Below are 23,520 nucleotides of genomic sequence, written 5' to 3' on the forward strand. Positions count from 1 at the left end.
AGACAATTGGTCCCAGAAGTCGTCATCCAGAGAGCCAGATTTCACTCCATGGCAGGTAGTTTGGTCCAAACCCCCACAACTTTGGTGTAATGTGCTGGGGAGGGCGGCCTGCACGTGGTCACACTCACCCCCTTCTCAGTGGGCTCCCCACCGAAGTTCTCATCCACATACCAGTCAGCCTCCCACTCCCAGTGCTCAGAGGACAGCTCAAACCCATCCAAAGGCTGGTGTTTCAGACCGGTGACATCACTCCACTGCCAACGGTCGCTTGGCAACAGCCTCTCGCAGAACCCATCCACAGGGTTCCACCTCTGCAATGCAGACATAGCGACACGGCACACGCATGTATATCCATTTATCCAAAACAAATAGAACATGCATGGATACACAAGACACACACAGAAACACAACTCACCCAGACATACAGAACAAGAACAGAAAAATATTCATAGACGAATGCACATTGACACACATCAAATAGAGATAACAGACATACATTTATGAGAAAATGGGAAGCAGAAGTAAACAGAAAGTGGCTTTAAACTGCTGATTTGAATGGTTCTGTTTCCGTTTTTTTAATATACTTCTCCAGAAATGTTCTTAAAGAATATATATATATGCAGACAAACACATTTAATAGTCAAGGCATGTATTTGTTTTGACTTTGTTTTAGAGTAACAGTGTACATCCCCTGTTTATGGATCACCAGCACCACCCTATGGCTAGTCATCAGTACTGCTGACAGGGATCAAATGTGAGAGCACCCGCTGAGACAGTACAGCTCCTGCATTATTCACTGCAGAATACAATCACTTAGCAAAGCTGACAGACTAGAGTCTCTGGAAAGGGCCAAGCCAGACTGCTCTCCTATTGGTGCAGAAATAAAAAGGCATAGCCAATTAAAGTAGGGAGTGGTAATAGGTGGTAATACAGTCAAGACAAGATCAGCTTCTCTGCAAATTCTCTGCAAAGATCTCTCCCTCTCAACACTTTAATTTTCATGTCAAGCCTGAATGACCACATTCTCAAGAGTGTTCAATTGCATGTGATATAATACAACGACACAGTGTGCGGCAGCACTAAACGCAGCAGAATTGCTATGGATGCAGGTTAGTTTGTGGTGTGCAAAGGAAGTTTTTTGTTATTTTTATAAAGATCATAGGATCCAATTTTTTAATTTGCATAACTCAGATTTACATGTGTGTGAAACATATTCAGAGAGAACTCTGACGACAGCTACTTCCTACCAGTAGCGATTCAAAATAAAACAAAATGCATTATGGGCTTAAAGGTGGATAGCAATGGCTCCCAGGGACTTAGTTACTTATCTCAAACCTGAACATGGACTACCTACATTTCAACATCTGAGAAAAGTGACAAGGGTGAAATGAAATGAGTTCAATGCAATAAATCAAATCAAAATAAATAAATAAACACACAAGTAATAATTGGGACTTTGATTCTGCTGCAGACAGAATCCAGGCCTGTCTTTGCGACTCCGCTACCTGATTCTCATAGGTCTCCTCCTGGTAGCGGATGGGCACGTCGCTGGAGTGCACATATAGGTAGATCTGATGGTCACAGGCGATGCCCCAGCAGCACTGCTCCACTGCTGTCACGCGCTTGAACTCCAGGTGGGCATCCTTACACAGCTCCCAGTACTGGCCAGCAGTGGACAGACTGTACACACGCCCGTACACATCCACTGCCCACAGCAGGCTGACTGGCATGGCAGACCCTGCCAGGAAGAGACAAATGGATCAGGACCAGGTGGAGGAGGAGGAGGAGGAGGAGTGGGGGGTTGTTGCACAGAGGAGGACAGGGAAGAACGTTTTTATTTTAGTATGAACTGAAGCCTGGAAACAAGAACAGTGCTGTCATTTGTCTCTGTGGCATCACATGAGGAAACAATTCCCTGCATTGAATACGTTCTGTTTTCCATTACATAGGCTGTGTAACCAGTTTCAGACCCACAGTCTGATCATTTACAAGCTCTCGGGTCAAGTACTATGCCACTGTCCTCCACTTACACACACAATAAAAATCACACATTTCCCGATTTTTATGAACCGTGAAACACAAGAAGGGCTCCATGGTGCAGCAGTTACCCGTTTGAAATAAAGCACTGATCCTGGATGCTGCTTTTGGGCCTGTTTCTTCAGCCTGAACTAAAACATTTCTGTAAATCTGCATGTGGCATGGAACTCAAGTCATGACAACCACCCTCCTGTAGCCCTTTATCACCTCCCCAGCCCTGAGAAACGAAAGAACAAGATCATCAGCAGGAATGGAAGTGAAAATGTCCAACAGATCTATTACTCCAATTTTTGTCAGCACTTTATCCTATTGAGCTCCATGTAATCCTTTGAAGTCCCAAGGTAAATCTATGTGCTCTGGCCTCTGTATTCAGAGAGTACAGAATGCTGTAATGTGGTCAGATCTGCCAGACCACAGTAAGGATGCTGATTCATGGATCTTTTGTAAGTCGTCCTGGACAAGGGCATCTGCTAAGAAATAAATAATAATGGATCTCTTCAAAACACACAAAACCTCACTTCATCAGTTTTAAGGATCAATAAGAGCTGGATCAGCTGGATAGCCTTCCATCAATCGAAGTAATTGTTTTGCTAGTTTTTTTATACAATCCAATAAAGGTAAATCGGCATAAATATTCCTAAATTATCTTGTTTATGATTAAACAGGCATTTTAACAGAATACTGGTCCAATTGCAAAAGTGAATTGTTGGGCACACATTTAAAAAAACATACCCACCCACAAATAACAAAAAGACTATTACCACTAGTTCTTGGATTTATTCATTTATCTGTTGCAGTCCTCGTGTACACTTCACTAAATAGTCAGTTGTCCAGTTACGATCTTGTTGTAAAGATCTTCGAGATCATTAAAAGCAAAATAAGGTATGGGGTAACATTTAAATTTTTTGTACAATACCACTACTGCACAAATGTTACCACTTCATAAGACATATCCACAAGGTATACACCAGAATGCTGAACAACATTTTCAGAAAATAACTGACTTCTGAACAACTGCAGGTTCCTAATGTATTGATGTATTGATTATTTATTCCATAGCACATCCTGGTTATTTCTTAGGGCCCCTTTCCATTATAGGGACATTCAGATGCAGTTTTTGCTCCTTAAGACTTTTGGGGGGGGGGGGGTTCATCCTGGCACCAAATTGAGCTTCACTATGCTATGGCTGCAGGCCTGTATATCAGCTGACTGCTTGCCTCTGGCTTTAACCAGTTATCTATAAGTGACAATTATTATTGTATTGCTAATATTGTTATTTGGATCATGGCTAGCTCTCCATTGATTAGGAGTTTAGGTATACAAATGATTGGTTCCTCTGTAGCAAATAAATTGACAAATTCCTGTTGTGGTCTTGGGATTTTGCGTAGGCCACCTATCAGCATAGAGGCTCTTGGTGAATAATGATGATGCTACCAGCTCCCCTATCTTGTCTTGGCATTGTTAAGCTCAAAGACATCACCATGGTGTTGATTTATCATGTGTGCGCAATCTCACAAGTTGCCCTCAGCCTTCAGAGACGACTAAACCCTCTGCCCTACTTTTGGAAAACAGCCCTCTATAATATCAGATCGGTCAACAATAAGTCTCTGCTTATTAATGAATTAATCATTGATCATAATATTGATTGTTTAGGTTTGATTGAAAGCCTGTGATTTTTGGCCTCATCAAGCTTCCCCACAGTGATTTTAGTTTTTAGAACAATCTTGGGCCACTGGTCGTTGTAGTGGTTTAGCTGTCATCCATCGACTTGACACTACAATTAATTGCTGTCAAAATAAATTAAATCTGTGTCACATTTTAGCCTTTTTGAATGCATATCACTCAAAATGGTGACGGTCCAGCCTATGCTCGTAGTTTTAATATTTCGCCCTCCCAAAGAGAATGCTACATTTCTCACTGAGCTTATTGATTACTGCAATGGACTATTAGCAGGGGTCTCTGGTAAGCTCCTGCAGAGACTCCAAATTGTCCAGACTCCAGTGGCCCGGCTTTAAATAGAGCCCACACTCTTTGCTCACGTCACTTGTGTTACAGCATCCCTCCAATGGCTTCCAGTAAGGTTTAGAATCTATTTTGCTTACATACACATCCCTGAATAATTTAGCACCTTTTTATTTTAAATACCTTTTGGTTTTGGCAACTGTTTTGTTGCATGTTTTTTTTTTTTCGTTTTTTACTTTTATTTATGTAGTGTTGTTTTATTGTTGTTTTACTGAGATCACTTATTTTCTGTGAGGTGCTTTGTCATTTCAAAATGGTTCTATACATAATCACTACATTATTATTGTTAAGAGCCTTGCAGAATAACAATGTTAATATCTGCAACCTTTGGGGTCAAATATCATCCTACTGACCTCCACAAGCATAGACTAGACACAAACCGTAACACCTTGGCCTTCATTTAGAAGCTATAAGAGTAAGATATCCTCTTCAGTGCTCTGGCTACCTGACTTACATGGAGTACTTTGCTGCCATTTGGAATAATGAGCGCCTGTGTTAAGTGCAGCCGACCGAAGATGTCTCAGACAACTAATTCAAACCTTTCACCACTAGTCCCTCTGGTTAATGCACTTTATGGTACAAGTGATGTCACTCTCCAGATCCAAATACATCCTTTGAGCACTGTGTATAATTAGTAATGTAATCTGTGTTGATGTGTGTCAAATAGTAAAGTAAAACATCTTTCACCCATTGCAGACGATTCAATGATTTCTCAGTCGATGATAAACTGACAGTTTGCTGTAGAGCAAGACCATGAGGAGAGAGTCAAATTGAAATCCTATTCAGCTTAATGACACAGACCTATTATTATGAAAGTTCATCTTGTGCACCTTACAGAATAGACAGCATCACGCCTGATTTAACAGGATGCAAATTCCTACCAGAAGTTCAGACACTGATTGATCTGCATCGGTCAGCAGATACACTGACATTGACAGACAGACCTTATTACGCTCTAAACCAGAAGCTTTTTTGTGTGTGGATGTTGTTGTTGCGTAGTTTGTTTCCCCACAATGTGAATTCACCTATTATGTAAGCTACTATAGACTGAATCGATACATGTAATGGATTTGCATTTGTTGTGAAAATCCATTACCACAGGATTAAAGCATCCCCCCTCCTCCTTAATGTCTGCCCGTGTTATATGACAGGACACTTATGTCAGTTTCTCTGCACATGCAATATTCATCCGATGCAGTGCAATTTGACGTTCAGGCGCTTTGTATCGGTCATGCAGAAATCATGCACCTCATCTTGAAAAGTTTTCCCCACGAATGTTAAGAAACGTGTAAACTACTTGAAAAAACAACCTGGTATTATATGCGTCCGGTGTGATGATAAACTGCTCCAAAAGCAACGTGCCCTCCATCCTCCATACAGCTGTAATTGGAAGATGTAATAAAAAACCACGCAAACATGCGATCCCACGTAAGGTAAGTGCAGTACACCCCTACTGTCGCCAGCTACAACCAGAACAGTTCTCCAGAACAAATACGTCCACAAGCCTTTCCTTCATTACAGAATCCTTGATACTTCAGTTTTCGGGAACTTAAAAATCTAGCTACATCCATTTTAATATACACTAAATCGGGCTTCTCCTAATGTACCCGATGACCTCGCAATGCACGTACAGCAGGGCTACAACACCTGCATCTCTGACCAGGATGAGAAACGAACAGGTGTTGGCTACAATGAAGAGCAAAGCAAAATCGATACAATGTAAATAACGGCGAGCATAAAATAGCCTTGTATTTTTATGTATAATACCAGCGCTTACCTTTTATACCCTTTCATACACGGGTAAGGGTACTTTAAAGGGGATTGCGGCAGCTCCGGCGCCTATTAATACGTACAGTCAATTCACAAGCACTATTTACAATCAAGCACTTCCCTAATCCCATACCGGAAGTCATTGGCCCTCCACTCTGATTGGCCACTTCGCGCCATGCTCGGCTGACATTCCGCTTCTGATTGGTCAGCCAGGGTGTCACTGTTTTGCAGAGAACCGCCGTCAGATTAACACTGTGTCCCATTCCCTTTGTCATGTTTTTGTCTCACTCTCTTTCCCTTCTTCTGAAATGTGTATTGTGTGCTGATATTTGTCGAAGCAAACATAGCCGTTACAAACAGACATATTAATAATAATAGAGCCTCTGATTCCTATTGCGGGACATCTTCTGTTGGCCAGGCCCCCAACTGGTATAATAAACTGAAGCAGAGTTTTAAATAACTGCTGTTATGAAACACTAAAATCTCTGATTCGGTGGATGATTACATTATGTGTTTATCTACGGGTGTAAATGCCAAAGTCCGTTCACTTCAGCTGGGTAGTGAAGTTTTATAACCTGGCCTAATTTAAGGAATTAATGTAATGACACATTCTGAAATAACTTCAGTCCAATTCAATTATATTGTTTGAAAACTATTTCAGCACTGGGCAGAGCGCTGTCGTGATGGACACAATGGCCTCTGCAGGAACGTTGCATCAGTCATCTGAAGGGTTACTGCATTACTTACTCCAAGAAAGTCAAGCATGGCAACAGGGTCTTCTGGGAATCCATCCCCCGCAAAATCTTCCTGAAGATGGTAAAGCCTCATCCTTCTGCTGTCTCCCCATCCTCTGTGGAGTGCCACATGTCCTCGTCCACGAAGGAGCACCGAGGCCATGGAGAAGGGCAGTCAGATGGCAAACCCACAGGGCCATCCTGGCACTGCAGTCTGGAGGAGGCTAGGGACTCTACGTCCAGTGGCCCTTTTGACTCCACAGTCAATGCAGAGGTACAATGGGGCAGGTGAAAGATGGGCAGTGTTGATCAGTGGTATCGCAGGTGTGTCTCAGTCTCTGCCCTGTGTGGAGAGAGATGGCTGGTGGAGGGCTGTACACTGAGGGCAGAGGGAAAAACACATTTTATGCTTACACTAAGAACTTACATTTTGTAACAAAGCAGGGAAGTGCCTTTGTTTGCATTATGAAGGAACAAAAATATATTGTGGAATATGACCTTCTTTTCAGTAGTGTCTTCCTGCTCCCTTCTGAGATGATCCAGAGGTTTATAGGACTGTGAGTTTGGGAATACTATGATGACAGGGAGGGAAGCAGATGTCCACATCAGTGTGTGTGTATGTGTATGGCTGCATTTATTATCCTAACTTATGACCTTAAAACATGGACATGATCGGGGGAATACACTTATTTTAGCAATTAAGCCAACTTATTAAAGCAGCCACTGCAACCCTTGGGATCATCTCCTTCACAAAGCTGTGCTTGCGGAAGAGACTCACTCTGGGGAGCACATATACCCAGCCTGCTCAAGAAGGTGAGGATAGTCATTTTTGTACTTACAAGAAGAGCTTAAAATCTGTTTCTCAAATCTGATTTTCTGAATTTGGCAGAACTTTGTCTGTTTTTTTCAATCTCTTGGTGTCCTGGCCTAAAATAGACCCCTCATCTGTTTGAGGTTTGATGTATGACTGCATGCCTCTGGGAGCAGAATGGTCTCCAGCTTTTTAACTCCGAGGGACAAAAGCGTAGGGAGCTCATTCTGACACGAGAGAGTTGAATCAGACCTTCCAGGTACACATTCTTGCTGATATTGACCGCTGTATCCGAGCAGTCTGAATGGAAACCGATTTCGATGAGTTGGTGGTGACATTGAGCTTGAAATGAGAACACAGAAACCTGTAGTTACCTATAGTTGTGTCTTGTGTTTCTGCAGTTTCCAAACTTATCCCAAATTTATCTTAAAAAAGGTTTTCCTTTGGAATATTTTATGGATATACTCAAATAAAGAGAAAACATATGATATGATGGTGATGCTGATAATAATAATTATTAAACAATACTTGCTTTATAGATTATTATTTTCAATGCCAAAAGTGCTGCAGCAAAACAACAATGCTATCATGAAGCATTTTAATAATCATAAAAATGAAAACATACATCATATTAATGTTCATTTCAATAGTTTCAGTTTGATTTTTCAATTAATATATTTTGTTATGCGCAAATAGGTATTATGCATATTTTCATTAATTTATAACTTGATTTTACAGTTACCATCCTTTGCAAACCCCTTGGTTAATTCATTAAATCCTAGCATAGAGATCAGATGGGGAGCAATCTCAGGTTGCTCTTTTCATAAATTGCAAGCCTTTTGATGTTATATTCTAGAAAGCAATGGCTGTTAATTCCAGCACAGCACGCATGCCTCACATCACGGCTCAGACTTGGCATTGAGGTAACTGCCCAGGCGGTGCAGTACAGCAGACTGCAGCTTTAAGAGCGGCTGCTCTCGTCCGAAGCGCCCGACTGCGCATCACATGACTGCTGTCTTGTGACTGGCCCGACCTCAGGAAACCCATTTTTTTTTTCAAGAGAGTTTGCTACAGAGTTGCGGGAAATCTCTCGAACTGGAGATACAGATAATAGACAAATCTAGGCAGAAGAAGAAGGGGACATAAGAAAACATGACGACAATTTAGACCTTTCCGGGATCCCGGCGGTGGAGCAGCTGAAGTAGCCGCGCTGCATCCAGAAGCGAGGAGAGGGAGAAAGTTGAAGCTGCATAGGCGGGGGTTGATTGAAGTTTCCCGTTCCTCCCACAGCACTCATTTTATTTTCACTTTTTTGTGTGTAGTTTGTGTTTCTCCATCGAGTGGCCTATGCGTCTCACGACAACCGAGGCAGGGATTAGCCAAATTGTGTGCGCGCCGTAATTTAGGAGGAGGGGAAACCAATCAACACGTCGCACTCGGATATGGATAGCAAGCCGCTCCTGCAAGACAGACCCCCGGCTTACAACGCCGCGCCCGCGGGGTATGAATACGGGCAACAGCAGAACTACGGTGCAATTCCCACACCGGCGCCCCCGCCGCCCGGCTTTCAGCAGCCACCGCCACCGTATCAGTATCCCGATGGACAGGGTAAGGGATTTTATTTAAAGATCAAGATGTTAATTTCATTTTCGTTTGCTGCCCCTCTAGGTCTTATTCTGTATTGTACTGGCGTGCTACCCGAAGTACACCGGTCGCGTTCTTTTAGCACAGATTTCCGCAGGTCTGCGCAGCTCTGCGCTCCCATTGGTGGAGCCGCGCAGGCCTGCGGACGACTGTGCGTGTGCGTGTAACCTACTGGAATATTTTTACTTTATTCTTTCAACCAATGTTGGCCATCAGAGTGTAAAAATCACGGTCTTGTGACTGGTGAGCTACGGTTCCCGCTTTCGTTTTCCCTGGGCGCTGAGTCAAGGTTACAGCACGGCGTTGGCTTGATGTCTAGAACTTGTGCACAGCGTTTAAAAATCTCCCACGTTATGTCACTGCTTCACTCCAACTGTCTGGAAACTCTTGTGTGAAAATCTATTCCTGACGAGTCTGTTAAACATTTGTCTTTATTTTTCTTCATAAACCTGCTCCTTATTCTAGTCCTTTGAAATGTTTTTATTCGAGACGGAAATGTATAACCATAAACCGCTGCACGTTGCAGGAGCAGGTGTGTTTTAATTGTTCCTGACTGAGAAACGGTTCCCTTATGACAGACGAAAGTATTTACTTTTTATGGTTGGTTGTTGCGCTAAAGCTTCCGTTTTGAAGCACAGATATGGCCACATCCTCACGCATTTTCAGCTCCTCCTTGCTTGCTGTCATGTGGCAATTGAAGGTCTCCGGGTCGATCAATGGGCCACCTCGTCCGCCACCCGACCCAGATCACCCGCGGGCTGCTGGCGTGGACCTGCGAGCTTTAAATACGGAGTGTATACATGTCATCCAGGCCTTTATTAATGCATAAATACATGCATTACCCTATCCTTAATTTTTATCAAAATGAATACATAGGTATTACGTTTTATCTTGTTTTTATAGTTTAAGTGTTTCAGATAAGGGAAAGGGAAAGAACATTGTGAACTGCAGACTGTTAATCGCACAGATAAGGCCTGAGCTGAGAGGATAGAGACGGGCTTGTCCATCTGTCCTGCAGCTTGCTTCCACTTGGCATGCATATCCCCCACATTTCAGCATGGTTGCTGAGATTGGGGTGTAGGCCGTGGGGAATTCAAGGTCTGCCCCAGCCCACACTCGGACTGTTTGTGCCCACACACTTTCTATTAATACCTCATTGAAGTTGACAGTTCAGAAATACAAAAACACCATCTCCTGCACATGCACACACATGAGTGACCAGAAGACAGAGTGGAAAGCCGTATATGTTGTGTGTATTCTTGGGAAGCTGAACTAGACATCCCTTACTATATTTTCTTGGATTAAGGCATTTGCTAAATGATTAGCCTAATAATAATCCAGTCCTCAAGTTCCTGTTGTGATAATCTGATAAACAATGCCCAGGTGTCTTGTGATAGATGCAGGACAAAGATTGCACTGGATTTTTTTTTTCTTCAGTGGCCCTACACCCCATTACTTAATACAATTAGCTACTACTAACTTGATTAAAGACCTCCAAGGCAGTTTTTGCTGACATGCATTGGAATGGATTTAGAAAGTTCTGGAAATTTCAGATTGAGAACGCAACCGCAACAATCATCAGAAACTGGATTTGACCCAGGAACTGCTGACTAAATTGAGCTGGTTGTGGACAGCCTGACTGTGACACATGATGCTTACACTGAACTCCTGAGGTGCAGAAATCCCAAATCATGAGTTTCCCTAGGCTTAAGTGTACATATACAATAGGTTTTTTGGGTCTGCAGTATGTGTGGCACAGATGCTTCAATATTAAGTACAAGACATGAACCATTATTCTATTTATCTTTTGATACGTGTTGAACATGTTGCATTTAGAAATTCTGACACAAAATAACACATGTATCATGAACTTGAGAATAACACAAACCCCAAAAACACATTGGTAAAAACTCTGTGAATTTGCACATTTAAAAATATGCAAAAAATGACTATAGTCACTGGATCTGAATCTTCTCACTGTTTTTCCTCCCACAGGGTATCCCCAGCCTCCCCCACAGATGCCACCTGTTGCCCAACAACCAAACTACCCTGGCACTTACACCATCATCCAGCCCTCTGTGGTGGTGGTAGGGGGCTGCCCAGCTTGCAGGTAAGAGCGCTCTATGCCCACTGTCACTGACTGAGCAGTTGCCTTCTTCATATTTTCAACATGTATGCCATATTACCATGAGAACATCACTATATATTTTTTACACATTTCAGTGAATAAACCTAAGGCATAAGAGAAGATTAGAATGGCCTGCTCAGTCTTACTCATTAAAGTTGAGCTTTCCTGCTTTACATTCCCCTGACCTGTGTGGAGCTCCAATTCTGGAAGCAATTCTTTCTACACACAACAAACGAGAGAGGGTTTTTAATTGCAGTTAATGATTCGAAAGTAAACCTCATGAATCCATTCCAACAATTATTATTAGTGGTTGTACATGCAACTGACAACTAACCTGCATGTAAGTCATGTGACTGCCTTGGTTTTCTCTGAAACCCACTAGTCTCCTGACTCAAAGACACTTTTTTTTTTTTTTTTTAGTGGCGGTGTTGATCAGTTGGGGGAGGAGGTGGGGGCGAAAGAGGAACACAGCCAAGCCATTTTAGTTATTTTCATTAATTATAGAAGCTCAAACAAGCCAAAGCCTACTGTGAACACAACCACTCAGTGCTGACGATTAATTCATGTGTGGCTTGAAAATCAAGTCTGATACACTTTAATCTGTGAGAAATGGGTCCATCTATCAATGACCCTCCCCCCACCCCCCCCCCCTTGTTCCTTATTTTAGGATGTTCCCATTTTTTAAATGTCAAATAATCTGATACCTGTTGCTAATGTTCAAATTCTTCGTATTGCTTCAAAATAAATCACGTGAGAGGACTGGCCCGAGGAGATCGTGGTCTTTGACTTTCTTCACATCCTTTATGTTCGGAGGTTTGAGAGAGCGAGAGAGTACGTGAGAGAGGTGGACTAATTGTCAGCAGACCACATTCCAGACTCTCAGTCACCGTATTGCACTTTGCACACACAGCCACAATAGAAACTGTATTCGATTACACCCAGCCATAAAGATGCATTTTGGCTGAGATTAACATACCTGCCAGTATCATGGTATATGAATAAGGGCATGACTTTCTCTCTGAAGCATACAGCAAAAACCCTACCAACTTTACTGTAAGTAAGGGGTTAAAACAATTACTGTAAGGCGGAAGTGAAAAGTACAGCGCATGCTTCCTGCACATTGTGTAGTTTCCCAGTGTTGCTTCACAGAGGATGGAGACACACTGAGTGCACCTCGTGGAACTGTAGGCTGATGTTCTTCTGTTGGCTCAATCTGAAATAGGAGTGTGCTATATCCAAGGAGACACTGTAACAATGCTGTCCAGAAAGACGGTGAGACAGACCGAGAGAGGGATGAGTCACATGTCTCTAATTAGAGCAAGAGGGGTGAACAACTTCCTTATTTTTCATGTGACTGAATATCACAGGGAAGTGCCCAAGATGTAGGCCAGTCACCCTGCACCCAAGGAATGCTTAAGTACAGGCTTGTCATGGGTGGAAAGTGCTGAAACAGAATTCAAATAAATTCAGTTGTTTTTCCTCTTTCTGTGATGGTCTGCTGTAGATGTAGGAAGTCAAGATGGTTCCCATTTGCACAGTGTATGTGTTGGACCACTTGCTAGTTCTGAGTCCAAAAAATACCAGATTGGTCCTTCAGTCTTCCTGTTTGTATGCATATGACCATTACTCACCCATTACCCACACATCTAAAAGCTTTTTATTAGCATGATTACACTGTACTTTAATTTGATATTCTGAGCGGGTGTGAACTGTTAATTGACTCTCCTGATCCTAGGACCTACGCAGAGACTGTTAATAGTCTGAAGGAAATGTGAATTAAAGCTTTTAGTCGACCAGTATCTGGCCCTCTCCCTCTCTTTCAGTCTCTAAAATATCTCGGCCATCATGTGAGATAGCAAAAGAAAAGAAACTAAGGTGGCCCAGTAGTTATTATATGAAAATCTGTAGGTGATGCTGGGAATGATGGATATGCAATGGTACTACTGCTCATTTGATGTAAGCAGTGTTTGGTAAACTGTAAAAAGATGCCATTGATAAATAAGTATACAGCACAATTCTTCAGCCCCAGTCCTGAAGCTTTCCTAGGTCTCTTAACACTATCCCATGTGAAATAAGTACAGAGGACAAATAACATATTTGAAATCAAATTCCTAATTTGATGTAGAAGTATGTGTTGGCGTTTGCGTGTCTGTGTGTGGGCCTGATCATAATGCATACCTTGTCCTGTGCTGTTTGACAGAGTGGGGGTGCTGGAGGACGACTTCACCTGCTTGGGGATCCTGTGTGCCATCGTCTTCTTTCCCATCGGCATCCTGTTCTGCCTTGCTCTGCGCCAGAGGAGGTGTCCCAACTGCGGGGCCACCTTTGGTTAGAGGGATCAAACTCTTCGGCTTGTTTTCAAGTCCAACCTGTACCACTTTATACTGTTCTAATTGTTTTCTTTTGTTTGTTACAATCAGTGCCATGTATGTCCTACTGAAGAAGTCTCTATAGGTCGTCATGGCAAGACTAATTATTTTTAAAAGAGCATGTGAGCTTTTCTCCACCCCCCCCCCCCCCGGACACAATGTATGAAATAAGAGTTTATTTTTTATTTTAAATCCATGTAAACTTATAAATTCCCAGATTCCTTCCTGTATTTGTCAGTCAGTCAATGGTGCCTTTACACACACACACAATCCCCCCACAGGTTTTGGTTACATGGCATACAATTTAAATATTTGTTTGGTTTTGGACTGCACCAATAATTTTTGGGGAGTGTTTTGCGTTCCAAATGAAAATTAATGCGATTCTGGCCTGAAGCGCTCTTTTCTTCCACTGTGTTATTTGGGTTTACTGCAGCCTGCACTGTTTAATACGATACCCTTTATTTTACATTAAAGTTGGACTTGCTGCTGAGTTCCAGAACACCATTGCTAGTCAAGAAGCAGGACTGTAAAAGCCTGATGCAGAGTTCTAGGGGGCTATAGAGAGATTCCCATTTCTGTATGTTTAAAAACACCCAAAAATAGCAGAGCAATGCTGACCTTTTTTTCAAAAGGTAGGGATCAATTTTTCTTGCAAATCGAGGTATCTTAATCTGTCTTTCGGCCTTGTGCGTATTGTACATACATTGACGCAAGCATGACAAAGGACAGCAGCTGCTACCATGTACAGTAAGAGACTCGCCGATACAGGGAGTACCTCGTCACCAATGTGTGACATCACGCCCAGCTTTTTCTTCTGGCTGTAGCGGGCCAGGAGTTTGTATCGGCCATGTCATGCACATAGGGGAGTCTATCGTCTCAGTGTGTTAAAGAGCTGAGAGTAAAGCTCACCACCTGTACAGGTCAGAGTTCATTGCAGCCGTAAATGCTGATGAGAAATGCTTTGCCATACGGTTCATTCTCAGCTGGGTTATGTTCTGTAAGATTGACTACAGCTGATTGGTACTCCCTGTGTTTTTTTTTTTTTTTGTTCTTCTCATTTATGTTTTGTTAAATCTCTCAACAATGTCACAAACAATTTGACTTGCTATAACCAGAGCAGTTTTCCACAGCTGCCATCTGGTCTGGGGCCATGCTACATCTGCACTGATTTTTTGTTTTTGTTTCGTAATTATCATTTTTTATTTTTATTTAAAGTAACTGAAGCCTTTTCAGAACCCCGGCAGTTTTTTTTCTTCCAAACCTGCCTGAAGTGCCACTGTAAATGCATCTTGGGTTCTGCAGGGTCAATACACATTCAGGAGTCTTTTTCTCATCCTTAATGTCTCGAACAAGCGAAACATACATCTTCATAGACTTTCTGGTAACCCATGTTTTCTCGTCAACTACAACTAGCGGACAGTCGTTTTTCTTTCAAAGACAATCAACGTTCGCCCACACAAGTTTTAAGAGTACTATTCTCTGTGTGAGAGCTTGCCACATTAAAGTATGTGAGGACATACTCTATTGTGTTGTGTTTGTCAGTATCTTGTATGTTAACATAATTGTAATTGTTAAAAATGCTTCAGGGCTACAGGCTTTGCTTTGAAGCACACTACTTGCTATTATGAATGAAGTAAACACTTTTTTTTATATATCAGAAAAGCACTGTAAATAAAATGTCATGAGCAACAACAACGGTCTGGAGTTAATTTAATCACACAAGTGTCTACGACGGAAGCATTGGTCTTCCTATATAAACTGTGTAGATGGGATGGGCAGTGTAATTATTGTCAAAACCACATTTTTGGCTTGGTTTGCTGTTTTGTCACTCACAGGGATTGACATCAAGAGTACAGCTGTCAGCAAGAGCTTCACAAACATTAACCCCCCTGGTAAAATCAGATGTTTTTATTCCAGTACAGTAAATTAAAGTATTAAAACATGGATCATTGCACAATCTCCTTGCTTGAACCTTATTGGAAGTATTATTGTGATTTCCATTGATAAGTCTTGTACAATACTGGAGTCTTCCCTGTAACCAGGAACAGAGAAGAAAAACCCAAATTATATAAGCAGCCTTAAGATATGTTTAAATAAACCTGATATATAATTAGTAAACCTTAATATAAGAAATTGAAGAGCTCTTTATTTTATAAAGAAAAATCACTGGTCACATGTGGTATTTCAACTTAAACTTCCATACACAGCTAAAAATATGAAATGATAGTTTATATATTAAAAAAACTTAATTGTATTGGGGTAGACGTGCAGGATATAGAATGCTGAGGTGGGATCAATATGTCCACAACAACCATTCACTATAATTATAATCCAAAAACTCCTATCAGAAATATCTTGGTAGGAGAGAAACAAACAAACAGAAAAGCAAGTATATGCTTTTATTTGTCCACTGGGTTTTATGAGAAAAACAACTACATAGATGCATTTGAATACAAAACATACAGTACTATGTTGTGTAGAGTCTACTGTTAGCAAGCAGGAAGAGGGCTTGTTTTGTGATAAAATGTTACAAGAATGAAATCATATTTAAGGCAAACTTTTTTCTGAAAAGCTTTACGAAATGTTTAAAGTTGATTTAAAGTAACGGCGTACCTCAACAAAGAATAAGGTCTCCCCAGTACTTATAAGACAGGTATGCACATCAGTGTCTGTACAGGGAATGGAGGCAAAGTAATAAACATTTTCTCTTGGGCTTGAGAGGAAAATATCAATTTGTTTTTCCTTCTCTTAATGGCTGAACTCCTGAAACAGCCAAACACAGAAGCCTTGTGCATTGTCAGCTTGCGGCATACTGTCAGGGGTTAGTTTTCTTTGGTACAATCACTGCAGTGTATTTTGTATAGGAATAATCGGTCCCAATACTGTATACTCACCAGTAAGGAATTGCTTAAGGACTGTGGCAATGAAAACACCTAAGCTTTTGACTAGAATGCCAAGAACACGACTGCATTTTTAGGGAAATCCGTGACTTGAAGAACATAAACATGTTAACCTTAATAACAATATCATAAACATTTACATTTATGCAAGAAGAAAGACTCCATATCCCAAACAGCATACTTTCATACAGCATCCTATGGCAAATATCCTTTAACTGGGTAGATTTAGCAAGCAGACAGAAGTAATGGGTTATTTTCATTTACAGTGATGTATTAATATATACATTTTTTCTTGTCTACATGTATTCTTCCAAGGGGCGAAAAATAGACAAGCATGACCAAACACCCTGTCCAGATTTGTCTGTACATGATGACACTATGCGTCTGTATAATTATTCACAATGACAACGGCAACAAAAAAGAAACATCTCTTAAAAATATAACTCTTTGCATTTGTTTTACAGTTACATAAATAAACTCTCTCTCTTTCTCTCTCTCTACGCGAGTGTGCGAGTGTGTGCTGCAGAAGGTTGAAGACGTCAGGGAATTCACACAAGGCATTGGAGGAGCCCCCGAGCAGCCAGCCTGCCAGGGTAGGACCACCACGAGAAGCTTCAGATGATGGGCGCCGATCTGTCATTAGTGACGGTCGGTCGGAGCTTGACAGTCGCAAATGGGTTTCCTCCTCTGTGAAGAGAAGAGGTCTGGTTACTGACTGCGCAGGGGTTGCCCAAAACGCCCCTTCTTCAACAGGAAGCCCTGGTTTAAACAAACACCAAAGCTACCTCACAATATACTACAGTACTTATATCACAAACTAAGTGTTACAAGAACTTCTGAAGGTGTGACAGGTGGGGGAGGGAGACAAATATACTTAATATATCCATAGATGGAGACCATTCCATTGCTGAGTGTCGGTTGAGGTTTCAGATTAAAGCACTGAATTATGACTCACTCCCAGGGGAAAAGCCCAGTTGCTTACACTGACAAAGAAATCACATCAAAACTATAAGCTGCCATAATGAAAACAGAGCTGGAAGACATTTACTAGGCCTAGATCTGTTGTGTCCTCTGTGGCCCTATTCATGTTTAGGTGGTTTAAACTCTAACCTTCATGTAAATTACAGGGAGTGCTAGTGTAATCATAACAACACAGTCACTCCTTCCTCACCACAAGCCTGCTTCTTACTTTCTGGCAGCTTGAATACAGAATTGCGGCTGGGCATGTTTCAATGGGCAGTTTCCTGCTTTTTGCTATGGCTTCTGGGAGCTTGTTTGGAAAGTCATTTGACTTATCGCACAGCTCCTGTGAGGTTAGCATGGGAGAGAAATAGGGAACAATCCAGCCACAGTATGAATTAGTCCAGAGCAACATACTCACCCAAGGAAAGGAGGCTTCCCGATGCCATTGGGCTCAGACACCTGCAACAGAGCACAAGAGAGCACATGACCCGGGGAACAGAGGGCTCAGTCTTAAAGCTCTGCAAGGTTTCAGTGTTAAAAGAGCTAAAGTATTTTTATTCTAGTTTGCATGTTACTATTGGTTTTACAGTCCTTTGTTTCTGTCATGTGATTCTATTAAGTCTTTGACAGCCAACTGATCTGTGCAAATGTTTCCTTTGAAGCAGTTTCTCAAGGGTAAGCTCTTCCTGAGATTCGTACAATTGCTGCCAGAAAGCCCCGTCTCTACATGCTCAACACAGGTTATTGCATAACCCCACACTCTGTCTATCTACCTCACCTGACAGTGTTGCAAGAATCTGGAAATTCGTGAAATACCTGTTTGTCTAATTCTTTTAAAATATCCCTCAGCTTTTCTTCTATTCATGAATACAAAATGGCCAAGTTCTTAAAATGTTTTAAATAATATTTTATATACCATCATCAGCCTTTATCAATCCCCTGCTGGATGAAGGCCTCCCCAAGAAGTTTCCGCCCGTTTCCTTCTACAGCATCTCTTTTCCAGGTCTGCCAGCCAAGCTTCTTATCTCATCTTCTCATATCTATATTTATTTTATGCCATTTGTATCTCTACGTGTCAATTTTAATTAAATCTTTGGAAAACAATATGTGTCCCATTTACCAATAGTGCTGCTGGAGGTCCTGTAAAGTATATAAAAGTGTTCCCATAGATCTACCGGAAGATGGCAGTACACTGCGGATAGCTGTTCTTAAACTGAGAGCAAAGCTCCAGAAGGAACCAACTGATAAATAATATTAAAATAAAAATAAAATTAACATATGCTAATTGGGAATATGTACCTTTCTACTATGTATCAGTATGAATTGAAGACTGAAGTGTGGTATACATTAACAACATTATATTTTAAATACATCTTTCCACATAAACACTCATAGTCACACATACACGCTATTCCAAGATCCCCCAGCAGAGGGCAGTCCTTGCTAGGCAGTGGCTGGGCAGCCCAGCGAAAGCGTTCCCTGCTGTGGGGGTGTTAAACATTAACTCGGCTGCAGGGAGAGCCTGACAGCTACAGGAGCCAGGGAGCAAAGTCACCTCTTCAGTGTCACATTGCCAGGCAATGGAGAACCAGAGCAATGCTGTGCCCTGCACCTTTTAGCAGGACCATATTTCTCACCAAGTCTGAGGCAGTAATTATCGCTAAAGGACATTCCAATCTTTGAAACTGGCTGGCTCTCCTGTCAGACCAGTGGTTTTATGTTGAGCTCTGTGACATTACACAGCGGTATCACTATCTGTGAAATTAAGAACAATTACTACAAGGCTTGCCCCAACCCCCCCACCCCCCCCACCCCACACTCAGAGTTGAAAGAAGGACATGCCACTTCCCCTCCTCCACAGCAGACTCACGCAAATGAATCTTCCCAGACAGAAAGTTTATAATTCCCCTCTTTTCTATCAAGTAGGTCTTTTCTGGGTACCGGTACAGTCTAGTAGGTTTGCACAGGCTGTGGTTTCAATGCAGATTGTGGCCTGCTGCTTCCTTCTCATACAATGGCATTTTGGTGACTGACAGGAAAGTGGACAAGGTTTCTTGCAGGGGTGCAGCAAACCGGCCTTTCACATCGTGTATCTGCATAAACAACAGAGCGATCCTGACACTGGAAAATGCAGGTGTACCTCCCCCCACACACAAACACACACTGAATTAGCAAGGGCTCCTTCAGCTACTAAGAGTAATGTTCTGCTCTGAATTTTACCACAACCTGTTCCTTTTGTTATCTATTTCCATTGCCACATATACAGCTTGCTTTCCAACAAACAGGTGGTTCTCTGAGTATTCCACAAATTACCCCTGCTGCCCCCTCAAAGGTGTGGGTCTGTAAAATGCAGCGCTGGAGCCGTGGTGAGACCTGATAAATAGGAGACTTGACTCTCCCTTTGTGGAGAGTGAGGAAATGGTTGTACACAGTTTGCTCTCCATCATTTATGAAGAACACTACACTTGTCACAGCTCTGCACTGAACGGATTTGCTGCCATTCTCATCAGTGTGCACATTTCTCTTGTACGGCAGTAATTATACAGTTCCTGAATAGCCTCACAGCTTTTTGGCAGTGCAGTAATAAGTGCTCGTTACGCCACAGAACCACCTACAGTGTGATGAATGAAAAGAAACCTGCAAATAAGTCAGAGGAATGTTGAAACCTCTGGCTTTTCCCCACAAAAAAAACAAAAACAAAAAAACCCAAAGAGCTACATTGCATCGGGCCTGTAAGTCAGGATTTGCCCCAGTGTTCATTGCTGAACAGCTCCAACCCATTGCTCTGAACTCTACCGCTGCAAACTACCAGCGCAGATCGATTCCAAAGTTAAAACAAAAACACTGCACATGTACCTCGAGAGTGCAGTGCAGTGACGCCTGGCACCGAAAGAAGACCTGCCTGATCTGATCCTGAAGATTAACATTCATTTGCATGGCTCACAGGTACTGACAGGGACGGATTAAGTTTCATCCCCTTTTTACTTTTGTCCTTCTGCCTCCCCTTGTGGTGGAGGTCTTACATATGCATGGCTCTTCAAAAGACTTGACAGTGACTCCAAAGACGGCTGCAGACAAGCACACTATTATACCATAGAAGAGACCTCGGCCTGGCTCGGGGGCAGGGAAATCAAGGTCTCAGGTTTACCGAGGCTGTAATTCCAGAGTAAGAGGAAGCATGATCCCGGATATGCTCTGTGACGCCACCTCTCTTTTGTTACACAAAGTGAAACGCAGGCCGAACGCCAAACAGCACAAGAGGATCCTGGAATCATAAATATTTCACGCACTCCTCTGGGGAGGGGAACTGGCCTGGCGTCCTATTTCAGTGGCTTTCCATCGACTTTTCAAGGGCGTGTGATCCAAATTCAATCACCTCTGCACAAACAAAGAAGTTTGTGTGCCTATTTTTTAATAGGCATCACAGGAGGAAGTGGCCCGAACCTGCTCTGATTGTATTTATTCCTGGATGAGATTAGCTGGACATGTACCAACAAACGGTAAGTTAGATAAAGTCAATTAAGCTAAAAGGGAATCTCAAATCACGGCCTTGCATTAATCAGAAATATTACTGGAGTGGCAACGCCAGGGTACTCCTGGAGCTCAAATGCGGCACAGAAGCTCTAGACAATTACCAGAGGGCTTTTCACAGAACAGATGTGTCTGGTTAGACTGAAGAACACAACACAAAATAAAAAACCAAAAAGGGGGTGTTGGGAGAGCCATGTCTGTATGCATGGAGAGCATCTCTCATTCCTGCCAAACTGAAGGATCACCTTTGAAACAGCAACCACATCAATACTATTCACAAACCGTGGACTCGCCATCTCTGTGTGTTCTTGTCTAAGTGAAATCTACTGCCACTAAGTTCCAGAAACGCAAAAGGAGCAAAAGCAAGACTAGATCAGTGTCTGTGTAACAAACTGCATACAGCACATAATTTAACGGCGAGTTTGTCACCGGTGGAGAGCCATTATAAATAGATAATAACAAGAACACAAGGCACGGTTTGTGTCCTTTATTGAGTGCCTGTAGTGAATCGTTGCTAATAATGCCTGTCCTGTATCTGCAGTTGTATGCTGTGTGTTGCTGATTAAATGAGGATGCTGTGTACAAGTGTGCACTGTAAGTTTGGGTATACCACATCACCTGGAGATCCACTTTTGTACAGGAAAAGGGCTATTTCATGGATACATTGATCACCTTTGCCGTAGCCACATAAGATAATCATAACTGAGATTCAGAGCCTGAACATGTAACAGGTAGTTTTTTTTGTGCATTACAATTGTGCAAAACCCATTGCAGACAATAAACAGAAACACAACATTTGAACAAATTAACAAGTTCTGGGGTAGGCTGTATCAAACAAAAACTGGTTTAAAGAAAGTGCTCAGAACAAACGATCAGGTAACACTTTGTACGTTGGATAACTGGCAACTGAAACGGCTCACCAATGTCCTGAGATCAATCAGCTACAAAACCTGGCAGAGCATAATAGGGTCAAGACAGAAATAAGGGTTTGTTTTTTTCTTTGCCCTCCTGAAACAGAGGTCAATAAAAAAATAAAATAAAATAAATTATCCTTTATTTAGCATGCTTTCGGCCACTACCTTGGGTTGTCATTCTCCTGTCCGGGCAATAAGGATTTTGCATTTTTCAGTCAATCCTCTTTCAGGTTTCTTATCCCCTGAACTTATCAGCCACGTGTACTATAATCATACTAGTACAACACTTCACCTTACTGTACACCCATTCAATCTACACTCACCTAAAGGATTATTAGGAACACCATACTAATACTGTGTTTGACCCCCTTTCGCCTTCAGAACTGCCTTAATTCTACGTGGCATTGATTCAACAAGGTGCTGAAAGCATTCTTTAGAAATGTTGGCCCATATTGATAGGATAGCATCTTGCAGTTGATGGAGATTTTTGGGATGCACATCCAGGGCACGAAGCTCCCGTTCCACCACATCCCAAAGATGCTCTATTGGGTTGAGATCTGGTGACTGTGGGGGCCAGTTTAGTACAGTGAACTCATTGTCATGTTCAAGAAACCAATTTGAAATGATTCGACCTTTGTGACATGGTGCATTATCCTGCTGGAAGTAGCCATCAGAGGATGGGTACATGGTGGTCATAAAGGGATGGACATGGTCAGAAACAATGCTCAGGTAGGCCGTGGCATTTAAACGATGCCCAATTGGCACTAAGGGGCCTAAAGTGTGCCAAGAAAACATCCCCCACACCATTATACCACCACCAGCAGCCTGCACAGTGGTAACAAGGCATGATGGATCCATGTTCTCATTCTGTTTACGCCAAATTCTGACTCTACCATCTGAATGTCTCAACAGAAATCGAGACTCATCAGACCAGGCAACATTTTTCCAGTCTTCAACTGTCCAATTTTGGTGAGCTTGTGCAAATTGTAGCCTCTTTTTCCTATTTGTAGTGGAGATGAGTGGTACCCGGTGGGGTCTTCTGCTGTTGTAGCCCATCCGCCTCAAGGTTGTACGTGTTGTGGCTTCACAAATGCTTTGCTGCATACCTCGGTTGTAACGAGTGGTTATTTCAGTCAAAGTTGCTCTTCTATCAGCTTGAATCAGTCGGCCCATTCTCCTCTGACCTCTAGCATCAACAAGGCATTTTCGCCCACAGGACGGCCGCATACTGGATGTTTTTCCCTTTTCACACCATTCTTTGTAAACCCTAGAAATGGTTGTGCGTGAAAATCCCAGTAACTGAGCAGATTGTGAAATACTCAGACCGGCCCGTCTGGCACCAACAACCATGCCACGCTCAAAATTGCTTAAATCACCTTTCTTTCCCATTCAGACATTCAGTTTGGAGTTCAGGAGATTGTCTTGACCAGGACCACACCCCTAAATGCATTGAAGCAACTGCCATGTGATTGGTTGGTTAGATAATTGCATTAATGAGAAATTGAACATGTGTTCCTAATAATCCTTTACGTGAGTGTGTATATAGGCCATTTGTGTTTTGTCTACGGTTAAATGTTCATGCTCCAGCTGATTCATTAAAGCTTCTACTAACAGAAGTAGGGCTACAAAATAAGTAGCCAGGATACACGAACACCCTACTGTAATAGCAAAGCACAATGTACTTACACACAGCCAGT

General features: G+C 42.2%; 3 protein-coding genes across 3 annotated transcripts in view; 1 reads left to right on the top strand and 2 right to left on the bottom strand.

Moving 5' to 3' along the window:
- The window catches only part of tecpr1a (tectonin beta-propeller repeat containing 1a), a 29,524-nt gene extending 23,563 nt beyond the window's left edge, over positions 1-5,961 (bottom strand). The window contains exons 1-3 of the mRNA XM_066689231.1: positions 5,837-5,961; positions 1,506-1,738; positions 129-311 (exon numbers count right to left, since the gene is read on the bottom strand). Of these exons, the coding sequence (XP_066545328.1) occupies positions 129-311; positions 1,506-1,730 (408 nt within the window). The 5' untranslated portion in view covers positions 1,731-1,738; positions 5,837-5,961. The remainder of the gene's footprint in view (positions 1-128; positions 312-1,505; positions 1,739-5,836) is intronic.
- A 2,387-nt stretch (positions 5,962-8,348) lies between these two features.
- Positions 8,349-15,210, top strand: bri3 (brain protein I3). The gene is made up of 3 exons (XM_066690287.1): positions 8,349-8,982; positions 11,014-11,128; positions 13,347-15,210. Exons 1-3 carry the CDS (start codon positions 8,817-8,819, stop codon positions 13,477-13,479), a joined length of 414 nt encoding a protein of 137 aa, XP_066546384.1. The 5' UTR covers positions 8,349-8,816; the 3' UTR covers positions 13,480-15,210.
- A 198-nt stretch (positions 15,211-15,408) lies between these two features.
- The window catches only part of baiap2l1b (BAR/IMD domain containing adaptor protein 2 like 1b), a 42,450-nt gene continuing 34,338 nt past the window's right edge, over positions 15,409-23,520 (bottom strand). Inside the window, exons 13-14 of the mRNA XM_066690286.1 lie at positions 17,797-17,837; positions 15,409-17,102 (exon numbers count right to left, since the gene is read on the bottom strand). Of these exons, the coding sequence (XP_066546383.1) occupies positions 17,030-17,102; positions 17,797-17,837 (114 nt within the window). The 3' untranslated portion in view covers positions 15,409-17,029. The remainder of the gene's footprint in view (positions 17,103-17,796; positions 17,838-23,520) is intronic.

The sequence above is a fragment of the Amia ocellicauda genome, chromosome 17 (assembly GCF_036373705.1).
Source record: "Amia ocellicauda isolate fAmiCal2 chromosome 17, fAmiCal2.hap1, whole genome shotgun sequence".
In the NCBI taxonomy this organism is placed as follows: Eukaryota; Metazoa; Chordata; class Actinopteri; order Amiiformes; family Amiidae; genus Amia; species Amia ocellicauda.

What these genes read in the sequence shown, in the direction of transcription:
- bri3 (XM_066690287.1), top strand. Translation starts at nt 8,817, where the DNA reads ATGGATAGCAAGCCGCTCCTGCAAGACAGACCCCCGGCTTACAACGCC. An exon ending in TCAGTATCCCGATGGACAGG is followed by an intron (nt 8,983 to 11,013) that starts GTAAGGGATTTT and finishes TTCCTCCCACAG; the next exon opens with GGTATCCCCAGCCTCCCCCA. An exon ending in GGGGGCTGCCCAGCTTGCAG is followed by an intron (nt 11,129 to 13,346) that starts GTAAGAGCGCTC and finishes GCTGTTTGACAG; the next exon opens with AGTGGGGGTGCTGGAGGACG.